General features: G+C 44.9%; 1 protein-coding gene across 1 annotated transcript in view; it reads right to left on the bottom strand.

Annotated features, from left to right (window-relative positions):
- Positions 1 to 20100, bottom strand: part of gipc2 (GIPC PDZ domain containing family, member 2) — a 138189-nt gene that overhangs the window by 10899 nt on the left and 107190 nt on the right. Inside the window, exons 3-4 of the mRNA XM_069939324.1 lie at positions 18875 to 19055; positions 4623 to 4732 (exon numbers count right to left, since the gene is read on the bottom strand). Of these exons, the coding sequence (XP_069795425.1) occupies positions 4623 to 4732; positions 18875 to 19055 (291 nt within the window). The remainder of the gene's footprint in view (positions 1 to 4622; positions 4733 to 18874; positions 19056 to 20100) is intronic.

Raw genomic sequence — 20100 nt, 5'->3', positions numbered from 1 at the left:
TCTGCGGTCTTCTTCAAAGGAGGCTGCTGCCCGCCAAACTGTGAGGCGCCAAGATGCACGGTTTGAGGCGTTATCAGCCCACTGGTGGTGGTCAATGTGGCAGGCACCAAGAGATTTCTTTAGGCAGTCCTTGTACCTTTTCTTTGGTGCACCTCTGTCACGGTGGCCAGTGGAGAGCTCGCCATATAATACGATCTTGGGAAGGCGATGGTCCTCCATTCTGGAGACGTGACCCATCCAGCGCAGCTGGATCTTCAGCAGCGTGGACTCGATGCTGTCGACCTCTGCCATCTCGAGTACCTCGACGTTAGGGGTGTGAGCGCTCCAATGGATGTTGAGGATGGAGCGGAGACAACGCTGGTGGAAGCGTTCTAGGAGCCGTAGGTGGTGCCGGTAGAGGACCCATGATTCGGAGCCGAACAGGAGTGTGGGTATGACAACGGCTCTGTATACGCTTATCCTTGTGAGGTTTTTCAGTTGGTTGTTTTTCCAGACTCTTTTGTGTAGTCTTCCAAAGGCGCTATTTGCCTTGGCGAGTCTGTTGTCTATCTCATTGTCGATCCTTGCATCTGATGAAATGGTGCAGCCGAGATAGGTAAACTGGTTGACCGTTTTGAGTTTTGTGTGCCCGATGGAGATGTGGGGGGGCTGGTAGTCATGGTGGGGAGCTGGCTGATGGAGGACCTCAGTTTTCTTCAGGCTGACTTCCAGGCCAAACATTTTGGCAGTTTCCGCAAAGCAGGACGTCAAGCGCTGAAGAGCTGGCTCTGAATGGGCAACTAAAGCGGCATCATCTGCAAAGAGTAGTTCACGGACAAGTTTCTCTTGTGTCTTGGTGTGAGCTTGCAGGCGCCTCAGATTGAAGAGACTGCCATCCGTGCGGTACCGGATGTAAACAGCGTCTTCATTGTTGGGGTCTTTCATGGCTTGGTTCAGCATCATGCTGAAGAAGATTGAAAAGAGGGTTGGTGCGAGAACACAGCCTTGCTTCACGCCATTGTTAATGGAGAAGGGTTCAGAGAGCTCATTGCTGTATCTGACCCGACCTTGTTGGTTTTCGTGCAGTTGGATAATCATGTTGAGGAACTTTGGGGGACATCCGATGCGCTCTAGTATTTGCCAAAGCCCTTTCCTGCTCACGGTGTCGAAGGCTTTGGTGAGGTCAACAAAGGTGATGTAGAGTCCTTTGTTTTGTTCTCTGCACTTTTCTTGGAGCTGTCTGAGGGCAAAGACCATGTCAGTGGTTCCTCTGTTTGCGCGAAAGCCGCACTGTGATTCTGGGAGAATATTCTCAGCGACACTAGGTATTATTCTATTTAGTAGAATCCTAGCGAAGATTTTGCCTGCAATGGAGAGCAACGTGATTCCCCTGTAGTTTGAGCAGTCTGATTTCTCGCCTTTGTTTTTGTACAGGGTGATGATGGTGGCATCACGAAGATCCTGAGGCAGTTTACCTTGGTCCCAACAAAGCTTGAAAAACTCATGCAGTTTGGCATGCAGAGTTTTGCCGCCAGCCTTCCAGACTTCTGGGGGGATTCCATCCATACCTGCTGCTTTTCCACTTTTCAGTTGTTCGATTGCCTTATATGTCTCATCCAGGGTGGGAACCTCATCCAGCTCTAGCCTTGGAGCAGGGCGGAATCTTGGACTGAGCGGTTGGTACTGAAAAGAGATTGGAAGTGTTCTGACCATCGGTTGAGGATGGAGATCTTGTCGCTGAGGAGGACTTTGCCGTCTGAGCTGCGCAGCGGGCTTTGGACTTGGGGTGAGGGGCCGTACACAGCCTTTAGAGCCTCGTAGAAACCCCTGAAGTCGCCAATGTCCGCGCTGAGCTGTGTTCGTTTGGCGAGGCTAGTCCACCACTCATTTTGGATCTCCCGGAGTTTGCGCTGAAGATGGCTGCATGCGCGACGGAAGGCTTGTTTCTTCTCTGGACAGGACGGCTTTGTAAGGTGAGCCTGGTGGGCAGCTCGCTTCTTTGCCAGCAGCTCCTGGATTTCCTGGCTGTTTTCGTCAAACCAGTCCTTGTTTTTCCTGGAGGAGAAGCCCAGTACCTCTTCAGTGGATTGCAGTATGGTAGTCTTCAACTGATCCCAGAGGGTTTCAGGGGACGGGTCCGTGAGGCGGGTTGCAACGTCGAGCTTTGCTTTGAGGTTTGCCTGGAAGTTTCCTCTCGCTTCGTCTGACTGCAGTTTTCCAACATTGAACCTCTTTCTGGGGGCTTTATTGTTCCTGGGCTTTGGCTTGAAGTGAAGGTTGAGCTTGCAGCGAACCAGCCGGTGGTCAGTGTGGCATTCCGCGCTAGGCATGACCCTGGTGTGGAGCACATCTTGTTTGTCACTTTCTCGCACCAGGATGTAGTCCAGGAGGTGCCAGTGTTTGGATCGGGGATGCATCCAGGTGGTCTTAAGGCTGTCCCTCTGCTGAAAAAGGGTGTTTGTAATGACAAGCCGCTGTTCTGCGCAGAGCTCCAACAGGAGGCGCCCATTGTCATTGCACTTGCCGACGCCATGCTTGCCCAGGATTCCTGGCCAGGTTTCTGAGTCTTTGCCGACACGAGCGTTGAAGTCGCCCAGGATGACAACCTTGTCGGCTGTAGGGGTACGTTGGATGAGGTTGCGCAGGTCGGTGTAGAACTTGTTCTTTTCTGCTGGTTCCGCCTGGAGGGTTGGAGCATAGACACTGATGAGGGTGATGTGACGCTTGTTTTGAAGTGGGAGTCGCATGGACATGATTCGGTCCGAGAGGCCTGTTGGAAGGTTTTCGAGTTTGGAGGCAATGAAGCTCTTGACCATGAAGCCTACACCAGATAGGCGTCGTTCATCCGAAGGCTTGCCAGACCAGTAGAGTGTGTAGCCCGCGCCGCGTTCTTGGAGGCTGCCTACATCTGCCAGGCGGACTTCACTGAGAGCGGCTATGTCGATGTCAAGTCTGAGGAGTTCATGTGCAATGAGGGCAGACCGACGTTCAGGTCGATGGCTGTCAGTCTTGTCTAGCATGGTTCTGATGTTCCAGCATGCTAGCTTGAGTTTGTGAGCATCTTTTGAGGGGGAGGACGTGGAGGGGGAGGACGTGGAGGGGGAGGACGTGGAGGGGGAGGACGTGGACCTGTCCTCGGGCCTGCGCAAAGGAGCTTTTAGGTGGAGTGCAGTGCGCATAGTACTGGCCCCACCCTTTACACCCATGGTTCGTGTGCCGTGAGGTCGAGTGAGGCAGGAGGAGGCCCCGGTCCGGACAGGGAGTGGGAGGCGGCGGCCCCAGTCCAGGCACAGGGAGAGCAGCAGCGGCCCCGGCCCCGGTCCGGGCGAAGGGTAGACGGCGGCGGCCCCGATACGGGCAGGAGCAAGGGGGAGACGGCGGCCCCGGCCTCGGTTGAGTGAGGCAGACGGAGGCCCCGGTCCGGGCAGGGAGTGGGAGGCGGTGGCCCCAGTCCAGGCACAGGGTGAACTGCGGCGGCCTCGGCCCCGGTCCGGGCAGTATGGACCGACCTAGGAGGGGAGGCAGACCCCTCCAGCCCGGGTAAGAAACCTGCATAGGAGAAGGCCACTCCGATATAAAACCTACGACCCAAGGACCTCGCTGCCACTTGCATAAATATATAAACTTTAAACCATCTTACTTTATTTTCAGTCACATTCTTTGAAAACATTTAGTTCCTCTCCCCACAGAGAGACACCCGAAAGATGAACAACATTATAGATAATTAATCCCCTCTCCCCAAGATTACATATAAAACCTCTGACCTGGGCGACTCTTACTAAGCAAGGATAAGGAGGAAACTTTAAGCGATTCACCCCAACGGTGACCAATAGACAATAGGAGCTGGAGTAGGCCCTTCGGCCCGTCGAGCCAGCATCGCCATTTTACAGATCATGGCTGATCACTACCATCAGTACCCCTTTCCAGCCTTATCCCCATAACCCTTAACCACGTCAACTAGCAATGGCATTGCTGTTTCTCACAACTCTATTCATACAGCTACTACGAGCAAAGCATGACCAAGGCTCTCTGCTGGATGAATATTTGCTCCCATCTTCACCAAAGGTTTGTGTGTTACATCAGGGATCATTTATTTTTACAATTTTAAAATTGCGCATTTTTACCTATTATTTTATTCTTATTTATTTTAAATTTTTTTTTTAATTTTATTTTCCTCAATTGTTTTGCAGTTGCTTGAGGCTGCCAATTGATTTAATTCAAGACATCATGGATTTTACTTATAGTAACATGGGAAAAGATTTGAATCTAAAGTCAAAACTTGTTTTGGAATCATTCACATTGAAATAACTTCATCTCCACTTGAGGGAAATCTCAATGATTTCAAGTATTCCACTCATTTTTTTTCCTTTGAGGGAACTTGTGTTCTACCTATAAATGGAGCTGAATATTAAAACGGTTCTTGTCAGTTTTAATCATAATGATACAAGATGTTATACTAAAAAAAAATCACATTCAGAAACAGGTGTTCCTCAGAGATTCTTTCTAAGGCCCTTTGAGGTGAACATCCAAAACTCTCCTCTTTTCAGACAACTTAATACAGCATGGAGCTTGAAACAATGCAAGCATTTTGATGCAAATTGTTTGGAACCTCATTCAGTGGATCATAGTTCTGTTGCACTTACCAATTCTTCCACAGTTGCAGGTCCCTTTGAACGCAACCGTAGTGTCCCCCTTCCAGTACCAATCTTGCCCTCACCACCAGGTCTTCCCCGTGATCGGGGCTCAATCACATCTAAAAAAGAAATCAAAATTTTTAAACTTGCACATCCCCACCAGATAGTCTGGACTTGGAGGTCATCGGTGATCTGCTCTGCCTGTTCTATTGTACAAATTCAAAATGTCAATTAGACAAGAACAAAATACTCTGAAATTAGAGTCTCTTCATCACAATCTTGATTGTAATGTATTTTTTTCTGAAGTGATACAAATTGGGGGATAAATAAAATCTTAGATAGAGAAAGAATTGTCCGAAATATTGCCAAAGGTTCTTTACCGAATAGAGTTAACAAGGTCTTGATTTAACAAAATGGCATCACTCGAGGAGGAATGGGTTAAGAGCCTGGAAATTCCAGGAAATAGCATTACTTGCTGAGTTGAGGTTGTCCATAAATTATTGATTTGTGCAATTTACAACAGTTGTATCAATAGTGCAATGGAGCCAAAATCTGATTAACCAGACAAATTAATCAATCCCAGTTGGGTGTCTATTTTAACCTCGAGTCACTCTGACATGAAGCTGGCCACTGCTAATTTTCCAAGTCTCAGTCTTTCAGTCAGCCTCTATAGTGCAGCTTCAATAGAAAGCAGATTCACCTCAACTGAACATCCAGCACACCAACCATTAATTTATAAATGACAGCAAGTCATATGCCATCATATAGCCCTAACTTTGGCTCTATGATTTTTCTGCTGCACTGCATTCTATCCAATCCCAGTAGGGAGAAAGAACCTGTAGTCACACTGACCTCACTCGGCCCTTTCAAATTGCCATGTAAACTGGGCAATTTACTGGATTGACAACCCAGGTATGTGACTATTTGAAAGGGTCCAAACAGGTCCCAGACCTATATCAGAGGTGGTCAAGGAACCCACTAAAACGTACCTGGGCATTCTCTGGCAATTTGAAAGGGGAAATGATGGATCTGATTACTCTGGTGACATCAGTGTAATGGGGGAAACCCCTGGCTGGCTCAATGCGGGATGTTATCGTGGTTCTGCCTCAATGTGCCGCTGCCGCGAAGGGTTGAGGGATTGGAGGGTGCTGCGATGTGTGGTTGCGCTAACTGCTACATCAACTGTACACTAATTCTTTACTGACATTAAAGTGGGAAAGGAAGTAGCAAATATAGGGTGGAGGGGGTAAACTAGATGAGGTGATAGGGTACTGGACAAGTAAAGGCAAGAGAGGTGAACAGACAGGTGGTGGTTGACACAAATCTATGGGGGGGGGGGGTTGGTTTCAGGAAAAGTTGAGAGGAGCTAAACAGAACCAGTTAAAGGAGGAAAGAGACAGTGGAATGTGATCAGGATGTTTGGGAGTAGGGGGGGTAAGGCAATTACCCCTCAACCAACATTATACAGCATATCATTGCTTAATGCAGTTTTTCCTTTACAACAATTACTACAAAACACCTATCACTGGCTGTAATGCATTTGAAATATGATTTTAAAGTCATGCACGGACATCTTTCTTTCTCTCAACGTCTCAAACTACAAGTCAAGTGGTATGGAAGCGCTGACAATTGAGCAAGACTGCAGCCATTTTTCAAGTGCACTTCCCATCCACAGAAAACGAGATTAAGATCCAGTCATGGCTGGTGATGTTGGTGAAAATAATTTTAAACAATAAACTGTTGACAGTGCAAGAAATGATTCTTGGTGAAGAAAGAAAAGCTGGGGGGACTCAGCAGTTCAGGCAGCATTTATGGAGTGAGGCAGTTAGCAAGCGCGTCGGCTGGGAAACCTTTGAGACCCAATGAGCCCCTGCAGCTCCTCTTCGTTCACTGAAGGTTTCTGCATCTGCAGCCTGTTTTTGAAAGGAAATATTCGGAGTGAGACACAGCTGCACCGCGAAGCGTAGCCCAATGGTGGGGCTTGGCACAGTCTCTACTGGCAAGAAGGCTTCCTGCATTCCACTTGCATTAAATGAGAGGATGATCCAGCAAAGAACAGTAGAGTAAGTGAGTGGAGAAGGCTTGTCAACCAGCTGACAGTGTGGAGAGCAGGAGATCTCTTGAAAAACAGGGGGATAGCACACTCTGGAGTATTCCCTCCCAGAATACTGGGACTACATTAAAGGCAGCAAGTAAATGCAGAAAATGCAAGGAATGCTCACAAGATCAGACACTATGGGTCCAATCTGTTCTTTTCTCAAAACTCTAATATGTTTGAGATGTAACTTGCATGGTCACATAATTCCAAGATCTGTCATGGGAAGAGATTACCAAAAAAATTCAAGGATGTTCTCAAAGCCTTCTTGGAAAATTGCAACACATCACACTGTGATAAGTCAGCATTCTCTGGTAACTGGTGGCACCAAAATGACAGAATTCCTGCACCATTGGAGTTTACTCCCATCACTACACAACAATAATATTTAATCATTTTTTAAAAACATTATAAAGAGGGAGGATATTACAACAGTGCTGAGGCAAGGTAGACTGGAGGGCTCGTCGAGGGAGGCAGTGTGGGTAGAGCTGAAAAATAAGAAGGGTGAGGTTACTATTATGGGGGTATATTATCAGCCTCCAAATGGGGAAAGGGAACTAGAAGAGCAAATGTGCAAAGAAATAGGTGGGATGTTCAGTAGAAATAGGGTGCTTTTGTTGGGGGATTTCAATTTTCCAAACATAGATTGGAAAACGCACTCAGTAAAAGGGCAGGATGGCTTAGAGTTTATACAATGTGTTCAGGATTGCTTTTTGTAGCAATATGTTGAAACGCCAACTAGAGGGGGAGTGGTGTTAGATCTGTTGTTTTGGAATGCAATGGGGCAGGGGACGGAAATAAGCGATGGAGAGAACTTTGGATCCAGTGATCATGGGTCCATTAGCTTTAGCTTAATGATGGAAAGGGAAAGATTGGGTCCAAGGTTGAAGGTCTTCGAGTGGGGGAAGACCAGATTTGGAGAAATGAGAAGGGATTTGCAAGAGTTGTGTGGGATGATCTTTTGGCCGGAAAGGATGTAGAGGAAATTTGGGGGGCATTTAGGGGTGAGATTTTGAGAGTACAGGATCTTTATGCTCTATTCAGGCCGAAAGGGAAGACTGAAGGTTCGAGGGAGCCATGGTTTTCTGGTGAAATTATGGTTTGTTTGGGTCAAGAGGGAGGCCTATACCAAATTTTAAAAAAAACAAGGGATTGAGGAGATGTTTGGTCGTTACTTAGATTGCAGGAAGAACCTTAAGTGGGAAATTAGAAAGGCAAAAAGAAGGTATGAGGTGTCCATAGCTAATAAAGCGAAGGTGAATCCTAAGGGTTTTTACAGATATGTGAACAGTAAAAGAAGGGTTAAAGATAGAATCGGTCCACTGGATGATGGGACCGGTGAACTATGTCAGGAGCCGTATGAGATGGGAGAAATATTGAACAATTTTTTTTCGTCCGTATTCACGAGAGAAAGGGACATTGGGCTATACGAGATAAGAGAGGCAAAAGGCTTAGTTATGGAAAGGATAGGGATTAGTAAAGCGAGGGCTTTGGAACTTCTAGGGTCAATTAAGGTGGATAAGTCTCCTGGTCCTGATCGGATTTTTCCCAGGACTTTAAGGGAGATCAGGGAACAAATTGTGGGGGCAGTGACAGTGATTTTTCAAAGATCACTGGAGGATGGGGTGGTACCACAGGAGTGGAGGGTTGCAAATGTAGTTCTATTATTCAAAAAAGGCAGTATGCGTAGGCCAAGTGATTATCAGCCAGTAAGTTTGACTTCGGTGGTGGGGAAGGTTATGGAGGGTATTCTTCAAGATAGTATATACGTATATTTGGATAGGCAGGGATTGATTAGGGGCACCCAACATTGGTTTGTAAAAGGAAAGTCATGTTTGACCAACCTTGTTGAGTTTTTTGAGGAAGTGACAAAAAAGGTGAATGAAGGTAGAGCGGTGGATATGATCTATTTGGATTTTAGAAAGGCTTTTGATTAGATTCCGCATGCAAGGTTAATAAGGAAACTTGGGTCACTTGGAATTAGTAGAGAGATTGTGACATGGGTTTAGAGGTGGCTGGGAGATTGAGAGCAGAGAGTCATGGTGGACAACTGTCTGTCAGGTTGGAACCCTGTGACAAGCGGGGTGCCTCAGGGATCGGTGCTGGGTCCCTTGTTGTTTATCATTTATATTGATGATTTAGAGGAGGGTGTGGTTAACTGGATAAGCAAATATGCAAATGATACGAAAATAGGGGGAGTGGTGGATAGTAAGGTAGATTTTCTTGGATTACAGAAGGATTTGGTTTGTTTGGAAGAGTGGGCTGAAAGATGGCAGATGGAATTCAATGTCGACAAGTGTGTGGTGTTGCATTCCGGTAAAAATAACCAGTATAGGACATATGCAGATAAAGGGACAGCATTGAGGCATGCAGAGGAGCAAAGGGTCCTGGGGGTTATGGTGCAGAGTTCACTGAAGCTGCTTCCCATGTAGACAGGGTGGTTAAGAAGACATATGGTATGCTGGCCTTCATAAATCATAGTATAGAGTATAGGAGCTGGAAAGTGATGCTGTATCTGCATTGGTGAGGCCTGGTTTGGAGTACTGTGCTCAGTTCTGGTCTCCAAATTATAGAAAGGATAGAGATAAGAATGAGAGGGTGTAGAGAAGCTTCACAAGGATGTTGCCTGGCTTACAGCATCTGGATTACAGGGAGAGATTAAGGAGACTGGGACTTTATTCACTGGAACGTAGTCGACTGAGAGGCGACTTGATAGAGGTATTTAAAATTATGAACGGAATAGACAGACTAGACATAAACAGACTCTTTCACGAGGGCAGGGGAGGTTGGAACAAGGGGACACGAGTTAAGGGTAAGGGTGCAAAACTTTAGGAGCAATATTAGAAGTTGTTTTTTCACTCAGTGGAATGATCTTCCAAATGAGAGAGTTGTGGCAGGGTCCCTTCTGTCATTTGAGAGAAGGTTGGATGTGTACATGGAAGTGAGGAGGTTAGAAGGCTATGAGCAGAGAGTGGGAGGGTTGAGCTAGTGGAGTTGTTCTAGACTCGAAGAGCCAACATGGCTTGTTTCCGTGCCGTAAACGATTATATGGTTATAAGTGCAAGGCAAGTTTTAAAGAGAAACAAAATCTGATGTGTTCAAAGATACTGTAGGAACAAGCCCTAGTCTGTTCAAAGAACATGGGAAATTGGGGCCCAATTACTTTAAAGGGAGCACACATTGGAGGAAAAACATCTTGTATTCTGTCTGGACGCCCTCCAATCAGATGGCATCAACATTGACTTCTCCAGTTTTCACTAGTCCTGCCCCATCTCTCCCCTTCCCTTTTCTTTTTTTCCTTTTGCTCTGTGCTTTTCTCTTCTCCTTGGCTGTCTCCTCCAGCTCTACATTCAGAGCAACTCCTTCCCCTGATCAATTCTCACCTTTCCCCTCTTCTTCCTATCCATGCCCAATTATCACCTTTTGTTTGTTGGCCTGTGCTCCTCCCTCTGCCCTTTCTTCCTTTCTCCTCCTTTTTAATTATTCAGGAACCTGCCTGCATTTTGCTCAAACATTGACGAAGGGCTGAATCTCGAAATGTTGGTCATATATCTTTACCTCCTATCGACGCTGCAAAACCAGCAGTTTCCTCCAGCTTTTGTTTTCAAAGGGAGTATAGGAAATTGATACACTTATAAGAAACATAGGAATGGGGCTAAAGTCTTTCAAATTTAACTTTATTTGTCACAAGATATCATGTGCAGTGAGAAGGGTTCTTCTGCGAACAGACCAACAAATTATTTCAAGCATTCACACAGCCATGTTTCGAACACAATTTACATTTCTTAGCCACTCTGAGGCAGTTCCCAGAATCTTTCGTACAAATGTAGGATCTTTCTAATATTTGCAGTGACAATTCAGTCACACCTAACATCAAGCCACATCTCACTTACAGCAGCCACTTGGGCCACCTTGATCTCCGTCAATGTTCATGCTCCACACAATGCTGTTCTCAACATATTAGCTCACCATTCTGGTCCTTAGTCCTTTGTGCGTTTACTTAGCTGAATTTATTGAATCCAACTATTTTGGAAGTGAGCTCCACGTCAGAGAAGTTGTACAAGATATTGGTGAGGCCAAATTTGAGGTATTGTGTACAGTTTAGGTCACCCAACTACAGGAAAGAGATCCATAAGATTGAAAGAGTGCAGCGGAGATTTGCAAGGATGTTGCCAGGACTTGAAGAGTTACAGGGAAAAGTGAAACAGGTGAAGACTTTATTCTGTGCAGGATCAGAGAATGAGGAGAGATTTAATTAAGGGTACAAAATTATGAAGTGTGTAGAGGCAGCTGGGAGGCATGGCTTTTTGTTTGAATTGTCCCTGTAAGATGGCGCTAGACCCCCTCCACCTTGAGGATGAAGCCCGGGGGCTGAGAATTACGCTGGGAGTATTACATCGTCATTTCCAGTTTCAGAACGGCCGAACCAGAAGTGACAAAATGTGGTCTGAAGAGAAATTAAAATAGTTCTTTGCTGATTACAATGCAAGTCAGTGTTTTCCTTTGCAGCTCTGCCTTAAAAAGCACCACAAAGTGTATAGATAGGGTAAATGCAAGCAGGTTTTTTCTAGAGGTTAGGTGAGATAAGAATGAGACAAAATGGATTCAAGGTAAAGGTTAAAATAGAAGCAGAGAACCAAAACAATATAGCACAGAAATAGGCTCTTCAGCCCTTCTAGTCCATGCTGAACTATTATTCTCCCTAGACCCACTGAGCTGCACTCTGACCTTATCCCTCCATACCCCTCCAAGCCATGTATCTTCTCAAATTCTTCTTAAAAATTAAAATGGAGCCTGCATTCACCACCTCAGTTGGTAGCTCATTCCACACTCCCACCACTCTCTGATCTCCCTCCCCTAATGTTTCCTTTAAACCAGTGGTTCTCAAACTTTTTCTTTCCACTAACATACCACTTTAAGTATTCCCTGTGCCATAGGAGCTCTATGATTTGTAAGGGATGGCTTAAGGTTAGGTGGGAAGAAAAAGTTTGAAAACCACTGTTTTAATCGTACCTAATTGACTCGTTATGTGCACAGTTTCATAACTCCAAAGGAAATGGGCCAATGACAATTTTTCTCAAGCAAAAGATTCCAGTAACAATTGATGGTATATACGGATGGTATAAACCTTTCTCCTTTCTCCCTTTGTATCTCACCTATCCTCAGAGGAAAAAGCCTACCAACATTTACTCTGTCTATCCCACTCAATTTTAAACACCTCTATCAAATCTCCCCTCAATCTTCTACGCTCCAGTGAATATAGTTCTAAAAGTTTAACTTTTCCCTGACATATGCAGTGAAGGGGAAGACGTTAAGGAATGCAGAGGAACAGAGAGATCTTGGAACAACAGTTCATCATTCTTTGAAAGTGGATTCTCATGTAGATAGGGTGGTGAAGAAGGCATTTGGTATGCTGGCCTTTATAAATCAAAGCATAGAATATAGGAGCTGGGAGGTGATGTTGAGATTATTCAAGGCATTGGTGAGGCCAAGTTTGAAACATTGTGTACAGTTCTGGTCCCCAATTTATTGGAAGAATATCAGTAAGGTAGAGAGGGTGCAGAGAAGATTTACTAAATTATTGCCTGGATTGTAGTATCTAGAATACAATAGCATTACAGCATTGAAGGTTGAGGGGGGATTTGATAGAAGGAAAAACCCAACACCCAACCCCAACCAACCAATAACAGTGCAACCGCTGCAACCGTGTCTGCCTGTCCCGCATCGGACTTGTCAGCCACAAACGAGCCTGCAGCTGACGTGGACGTTACCCCTCCATAAATCTTCGTCCGCGAAGCCAAGCCAAAGAAGAAGATGATAAAATTATGAGGGGGATAGATAGAGTAGATGTGAATAGGCTCTTCCCCTTGAGGGTTGGGGAGATTGGAACGAGGGGTCATAAGTTAAAGGTTAGGGGGCAAAAGTTTAGAAGTAACATGAGAGGAAGCTTCTTCACTCAGAGAGTGGTGGATGAGTGGAAAGACCTTTCAGAAGAGGTGGTTGCAGCAGGGTCAATTTTGTTAAGAGAAGGATGGATGAGTGCATGGATGTGAGGGGATTGGAGGGTTATGGGCAGGGAGCAGGTGGGTGGAACGAGTGGAGTTCACTTAAATTGGTGCGGACTAGAGGGGCTGAGATGGCCTGTACTGTAATTGATATATGGTTAATTAACATCCTAATAAATCTTCTCTGCACTCTTTCTATCTGAAAGTTACCTTTCCTGCAGTTAAGTGACCAAAACTGTACACAATACTCCAAATTTGGCCTCACCAATGTCTTGTGCAATTTTACCACAACATCACAACTCCTATATTTCTTTGGCTTGGCTTCGCGGACGAAGATTTATGGAGGGGTAATGTCTACGTCAGCTACAGGCTCGTTTGTGACTGACAAGTCCGATGCGGGACAGGCAGACACGGTTGCAGCGGTTGCAAGGGAAAATTGGTTGGTTGGGGTTGGGTTTTTCCTCCTTTGTCTTTTGTCAGTGAGGTGGGCTCTACGGTCTTCTTCAAAGGAGGTTGCTGCCCGCCGAACTGTGAGGCGCCAAGATGCACGGTTTGAGGCGATATCAGCCCACTGGCGGTGGTCAATGCCTTTAGGCAGTCTTTGTACCTCTTCTTTGGTGCACCTCTGTCTCGGTGGCCAGTGGAGAGCTCGCCATATAACACGATCTTGGGAAGGTGATGGTCCTCCATTCTGGAGACGTGACCTACCCAGCGCAGTTGGATCTTCAGCAGCGTGGATTCGATGCTGTCGGCCTCTGCCATCTCGAGTACTTCGATGTTGGTGATGAAGTCGCTCCAATAAATGTTGAGGATGGAGCGGAGACAACGCTGGTCGAAGCGTTCTAGGAGCTGTAGGTGATGCCAGTAGAGGATCCATGATTCGGAGCCGAACAAGAGTGTGGGTATGACAACGGCTCTGTATATGCTAATCTTTGTGAGGTTTTTCAGTTGGTTGTTTTTCCAGACTCTTTTGTGTAGTCTTCCAAAGGCGCTATTTGCCTTGGCAAGTCTGTTGTCTATCTCATTGTCGATCCTTGCATCCGATGAAATGGTGCAGCCGAGATAGGTAAACTGGTTGACCGTTTTGAGTTTTGTGGGCCCGATGGAGATGTGGGGGGGCTGGTAGTCGTGGTGGGGAGCTGGCTGATGGAGGACCTCAGTTTTCTTCAGGCTGACTTCCAGGCCAAACATTTTGGCAGTTTCCGCAAAACAGGACGTCAAGCGCTCCTATATTTAATGCTTGGACAAACAACAATAGTCCCAGCACCTGACGCACACCATTAGTCACAGGCTTCCAGTCTGAGAAGCAATCATCCATTCCCACTCTCTGGCTCCTGAGTGGCCAACGTAGAATTCAGTTGACTACCTCCCCATGAATATCAAGAGTTTTTACCTTTTTGACTAATCTCCCTCATGGGACCTTGTCAAAGGCCTTACTAAAGTCCATGTAGTCAACATCCTTCATCACCTTTCCTGGTAATCTCCTTGAAAAACTATGAGATTGGTTAAACAACACCTACCACAGAACAAAGCCACGTTGACTCTTCATATTCAGTTCCTGGCTGTCCAAATACTTGTATACCCGATACCCCAAGAAGAACACCTTGCAATAACTTACCAACTACTGATGTCAGGCTCACCAGTCTGCAATTTCCAGGGTTATTTTGGCGCCTTTTTTTAAACAATGGAACATGAGCTACCCTCCAATCCTCTGCCACTACACCCGTGGCTAAGGACATTTTTAAATATTTCTGCCAGAACCACTGCAATTTCGACACTAATCTCCCTCAAGGTTCGAGGGAATGTCTTGACAGGCTCAGGGGATTTATCCACCCATATGTGCTTTAAGATAGTAAGCACCTCCTCCTCATTAATCTGTATTGGCTCCATGACCTCACTGCTTGTTTTCCTTACTTCCTTAGACTCTATACCAGTTTCCTGAGTAAATATTGATGTAAAAAAAAAACAATTTCAGATCTCCCCCATCTCCTGGCTTCATACATAGCCAACCGCTCTGATCTTCAAGGGGACCAATCTTGTCCCTTACTATCCTTTTGCTTTTAATATACCTGTAAAAACCTTCAGGATTTTCCTTCACATTGTTGGCCAAAGTAACCTCATGTCTTCTTTTAGCCTACTGATTTCTTTCTTAAGCTTTTTCTTCTGTCTCACAGGGAGTGATGAAAATGTGGAACAAGCTGCAAGCTGAAGGGGTGAATGTGAGCTCAATTTTAACATACAAGACAAATATGAATAGGTACATGGATGGGAGGGATATGGAGGGCTATGGTCTGGGTGCAGATCAATGGGACTAGACCGAATAATAACTCAGAGATATGATTGGCAAAAAAATCTGGGGTGCTATTGTTCTTACTATTCATGAAGTTTATCAAACATTTACACTGTCAAGCCTTTCCACCATTTTAAAGACATCTATTAGTTTATCACTTACAGTCTTTCCTGGAGGTATCCAGTGCATCTGGCACCGCCTATGGTGAGAAATGGACAATTGCAGTTTCAAGCGGAGATCCTTCATCTGAACAAGCAAAGTCTTGATAAAGGGCCCCATTGCAGATTCCAGCATCTGTCGATGCTTGTGCAACTAATAATGGATATGCATAAAATAACCTCGTTTTTCATGTCTCTTTAGAAATGATTCAACTTTTTAGCTTATTCCTCAATCACTTGGAGTACTGTGTACAATTTTGTGCATCTTATTTGAGAAAAGATGTGGTGGTGTTGAAGAAGGTTTACTAGAATACCAGAAACAAAAGGTTTAGCAGATGAGGATTGCTTGTCAGCTCTTGGACTGTTCTCATTGGAATAGAGAAAGTTGAAGGGGGGGCTTCAGTGACATTTTAAATGCTGAAAGGCCTGAACAGAGTAGATCAACAAGGATCTTTCCCATTGAAGAGGATTCTAGGATAAGAAGGCATAACTTCAGGATAAAATGGCATCAATTTAAAACTGAGATGCAGAAACATTTCTTTCCAAGAGGGTCCAAAACTACTGGATCAGGGGTGGCCAAACTTGCTTAATGTAAGAGCCAAAAACGATAAAGCTCAGGTGCTTGAGAGCCGCACGACATGAACAAAATTCACACATATGTTTTTATTGTTACATACACATTTTGTTACAAAAATTTGATATAAATTGTAAGAAATGCAATAATATTTATTCATGTATGCAGTTTTTAAACTGTTAATTTGTATTAGTTTCTGTAATCACAAAGACACAAATATGTAAAAAAAGGTCAACCAAAAAATTAAGAGATATTTTGATCAGATTTCCACCTCACAAAATTAGTTGGGCGGGCTAGAGGCCGGCAGCATGAGTCGGGCGGGCGAGAGGCCGGCAGCGCGAGTCGGGCGGGCGAGAGGCCGGCAGCGCGAGTCGGGCGGGCGAGAGGCCGGCAGCGCGAGTCGGGCGGGCGAGAGGCCGGCAGCGCGAGTCGGGCGGGCGAGAGGCCGGCAGCGCGAGTCGGGCGGGCGAGAGGCCGGCAGCGCGAGTCGGGCGGGTGAGAGGCCGGCAGCGCGAGTCGGGCGGGCGAGAGGTGAAATTTCTAGAATACTTGAATTTTCCACAAGCCACATATTAAAGGTCAAAGAGTCGCATGTGGCTCACGAGTCGCGGTTTGGCCACCCCTGTAATAGATCGTTAATTTTACCTATTTCACTGCTCAATACTAGGTCTAAAATAGCATTCTCCCCTGTTGGTTCCTTAACCTGTTGTTCAAGAAAGCTATCATGGATGCATTCTATGAAGTCATCCTCAAGACTCCCTCGACTGACTTGAATTTCCCAATCTACGTGGAAGTTTAAGTCCCCTACGACACTGCCATTTCGTCCTTACATGCCTCAGTTATCTCTCGGTTAATTGCCTGTGCATTTGGTGGGCGATAGACAATTCCCACCAGTGATTTTTCTTTCCCTTTATTATTCTTGATCTCTACCTAGATAGACACAACATTCTGTTCCTTAGATCTTATATCATCTCTCACTCACTGTTGCCCTGATCTCATCCTTGATTAAGAGCGCCACCCCACCACCTTTACCACCTGTCTATCTTTATGTATTTCCTGATACCCTTGAAAATTTAATTCCTAATCGTGCCCATCTTGCAAATATGTTTCAGTGATGGCCACTAAATCATATGCCTGGGTAATGATTTGTGCCTCAAGTTCACTATCCTTGTTTCTAATACTTATGGGCATTCAGATAACGTGTCCTTATGGTCATTGATAATCCAGTGACCTCTGCCTCTTTTGCTTTTGACTTTTCTGCCCTCTATTTTTCTTTTTCTCTTTCCTACCTCCTGCTTTGGTCTCTGTACCACCTTCCTCCTTCTTTCTTTGTACATTCCCATCCCCCGCCCCATTATTTTTAGGGGGACATCAGGGGGAACTTCTTCATTTAGATGATCGTGAGAGTGTGGATCGGGCTGCCAGTGGAGGTGGTGGATATGGGTTTTATTTCGATATTTAAGAAATGATTGGATGGGAGGGATATGGAAGGTAAGGTTATGGGCCGGGTGCAGCTCAACAAGACAGGGCAGAAAGAGAGTTTGGCATGGACTAGATAGCTGAAGGGCCTGTTTGTTTGCTACAGTGTTCTATGGTTGTAATGATTAAGGGTTGTTTGTTATTCATTTGCTGCTGATCTCCTGAGCATTTCCAGATATTTTGTTTCTATTTCAGATTTCCAAAATCTGCACTATTTTGCTTTTGGTCTACTGTTCAAATTCATACATCACATGCAACTCTACGATTTTTATTCCTGCAGGCCAGGCTGAATTTCTACTGATTGGAAGTGTAAACTATACTCAAGAGAAAGTATTCAAAAGAGAAATGTAAACAAAATGATTGTGCAAATACAGAAAACATTTTAAAAATTCAGTAAAATAATGTGCAAAGGAAGAATCCTCAAATGAATCTCTGAGTGTTGTTTAGGAGTTTGATGGTGGAAGGGTAGCAACTGTTCCTGAACCTGCTATTTGATATTCTGATTCTTTTCACAGGTTATATTAAATCTTCTACAGCTGATATTCAACTGAATGGTGGAATTGCCATTTAAGAGGGAATAAAATACTTTTATTGGAAACCAACCAATTTTTTTTAAAAAAGTGTGAAACCAGCATATCATTTGAAGGCAACAATGGAGCGACAGAGTCATGTCGATCTAAATCGTGCAGTCCTTGGTCAACATGTAGCTTGTGATATCAAAATCTATCGCAATGAACTGCAAATTTGGATGCAGTCGGAAATATAGTCATTTAATTGATTTAAAGATGAGGCCACAAAAAAAAAGATAGGATTGAACAAATGGAATTCAACTCTCAGCCTCAAGTGATTCCAGCCATTTGAACCGATGCCGCCCAATTACACATAAATTAACCTACAACCACATACATTTTGGAGGGTGGGAGAAAACCGGAGCACCTGGGGGAAACCCACGCAGATATCAGGAGAATGTACAAATTTCTTACGGTCTGTAAGATTCGAATCCAGGCTGCTAGCACTGTAAAAGCATCATGTTAACCGCCATGCGAACACTGCCACATTCCATTACTAGAAGAAACACTGATGAGTATTTCACAGCTTCCCCATGTCATTTGACATTTGTTTTGAGTGAACTAAACTTGGAAATATTTACTCTTCCTCCTCACCCTTAGTTCCTGGGCACAATGCATTCAAATTTTCAAACCAATTCGATTACAATCATCATCCCACATGTAGGAAAGGCCGGCATTTATTTCCTCAAGGCAAGGGTGTACTGCCAACTTTAACAGACACACATAGGTTTCATACAAACGAGTGCCCAGTCATGATAGAGAATAGTGAGAGAAGCAACCTGTTTAATGTGGGATTGCAGAAATTAGGTCAAATGCAACAGGTTTCTATTACTGACATTAATGAACCAATTGAACTGTCATTTTAAAGAGAATTATCAAATGGCATAGCAAAAAAAAAACTGACCAAACTTGGGGAAAATAGGCATGGTCATTGATCAGTATTTGTATTACAAATCGAGACACTGCTTGTTTTCCCCAAGTTTGGTCAGAACTTGCATCACAAATTGATGCACTGCATGAGGTAGGAAGAAAGATTTCAAGAGGGTGCAAGAACTCTGCAACTGTGCACTGGTGTCGCCTTTTGAACTTACCAAATGCTTTAGTGGTTTCAACCAGTTTTAAAGTGAAGGTTTTGCCTTTCGGCAACTCTTTCAGCATCTTGGCCACTTCATAGTGCCGACAACCCACCACACCTTTGCCGTTGATTGATTCGATGTGGTCGCCAACGAGAATTACTTTAACTTGGTCGATGATACTGCCCTCTTTGATGCGCTGAGAGAGAGAGAGCAGGAAAATTAAGTTTGTTAAAACAAAGCCAGTAAGAGTTTGAATCCATCCAAGAATTGACACTGAAATGTGATCTTTCCTGCAACTCTGACTTCTGTAACTTTAATGCACATACAAGACACCAAGATCTGCTTACATTACCATTTCTGAATCTTTTCACATCCCTGTCATCGATCGATCAAGCACTAAGTGGGAGTCATGCCTTTAAATGCACAGACTGGAATTCCTCTCTGAACTCTTCCACCATCATGCAAATTTCAGATTTCTTTCACTCAGGTCTGGGTCATCTTTCTTTTGATCTCCTTTTCCAATTTTGAGTCTGTGAATCATTGAGGCATGCTTTACTATATTAGGTCCTTCAAGACTTCTATTAACCAGACTTCAGTGCCTTGAGCACCCTCTCACACCCCAGTTCCAATATCTGATACCCCTTCCGTCAGTTTCCAGCCAGTCTCCAATATCCGCAGCCTGGTGTGAGTCCCTCAATTACAGTCACTAGCAGTCCACCACCTGTGTGGGTCCTTCAGCTGCAGAACCCCTCACTGGTCCACTGCCATGGTCAACACACCATAGGTCATCTCCTTTGCTTCCCCTTCTGAGACATGAGTGTTCTCCCTGTTTTATGGCGCCCTGGAGTCTGCAACCCCTTGTGGCTGCTGCCAATCATAGGCTCCATCATTTTGGGTGCAAACCCAGAGGTCGTGGGATATTTTTTAATGAAGCCACCATTAGAAAAATGGATTTTATTTTCAAAAAGAATGTTATCAGGCTTAAAATTTTGTACAAAATCTCACTAGTGGAGATTTTCAATTCTTCCTGCAATATTTGCCCATACCTGTGGTTAAATACAGATGTCTTTAATGTTTTATCCAATGTTTCAACAGTGCATTTTTCTCAGGAAATGAGCAATGGCATCTTGGTCATTTCCCACAGAGGTAGGGATGCTCCAATTTAGGTTTGAAGGATTCATGCAACAATGGAAAGGAGGTGGCAGGGTGGTGGGGAGGGAGCAGCCACATAAAGGTAAAGG

The sequence above is a fragment of the Narcine bancroftii genome, chromosome 5 (assembly GCF_036971445.1).
Source record: "Narcine bancroftii isolate sNarBan1 chromosome 5, sNarBan1.hap1, whole genome shotgun sequence".
Taxonomy (NCBI): Eukaryota; Metazoa; Chordata; class Chondrichthyes; order Torpediniformes; family Narcinidae; genus Narcine; species Narcine bancroftii.
The sequence above is the reverse complement of the archived record's forward strand: the minus strand, read 5'-3'. Positions and strand labels throughout refer to the sequence as shown.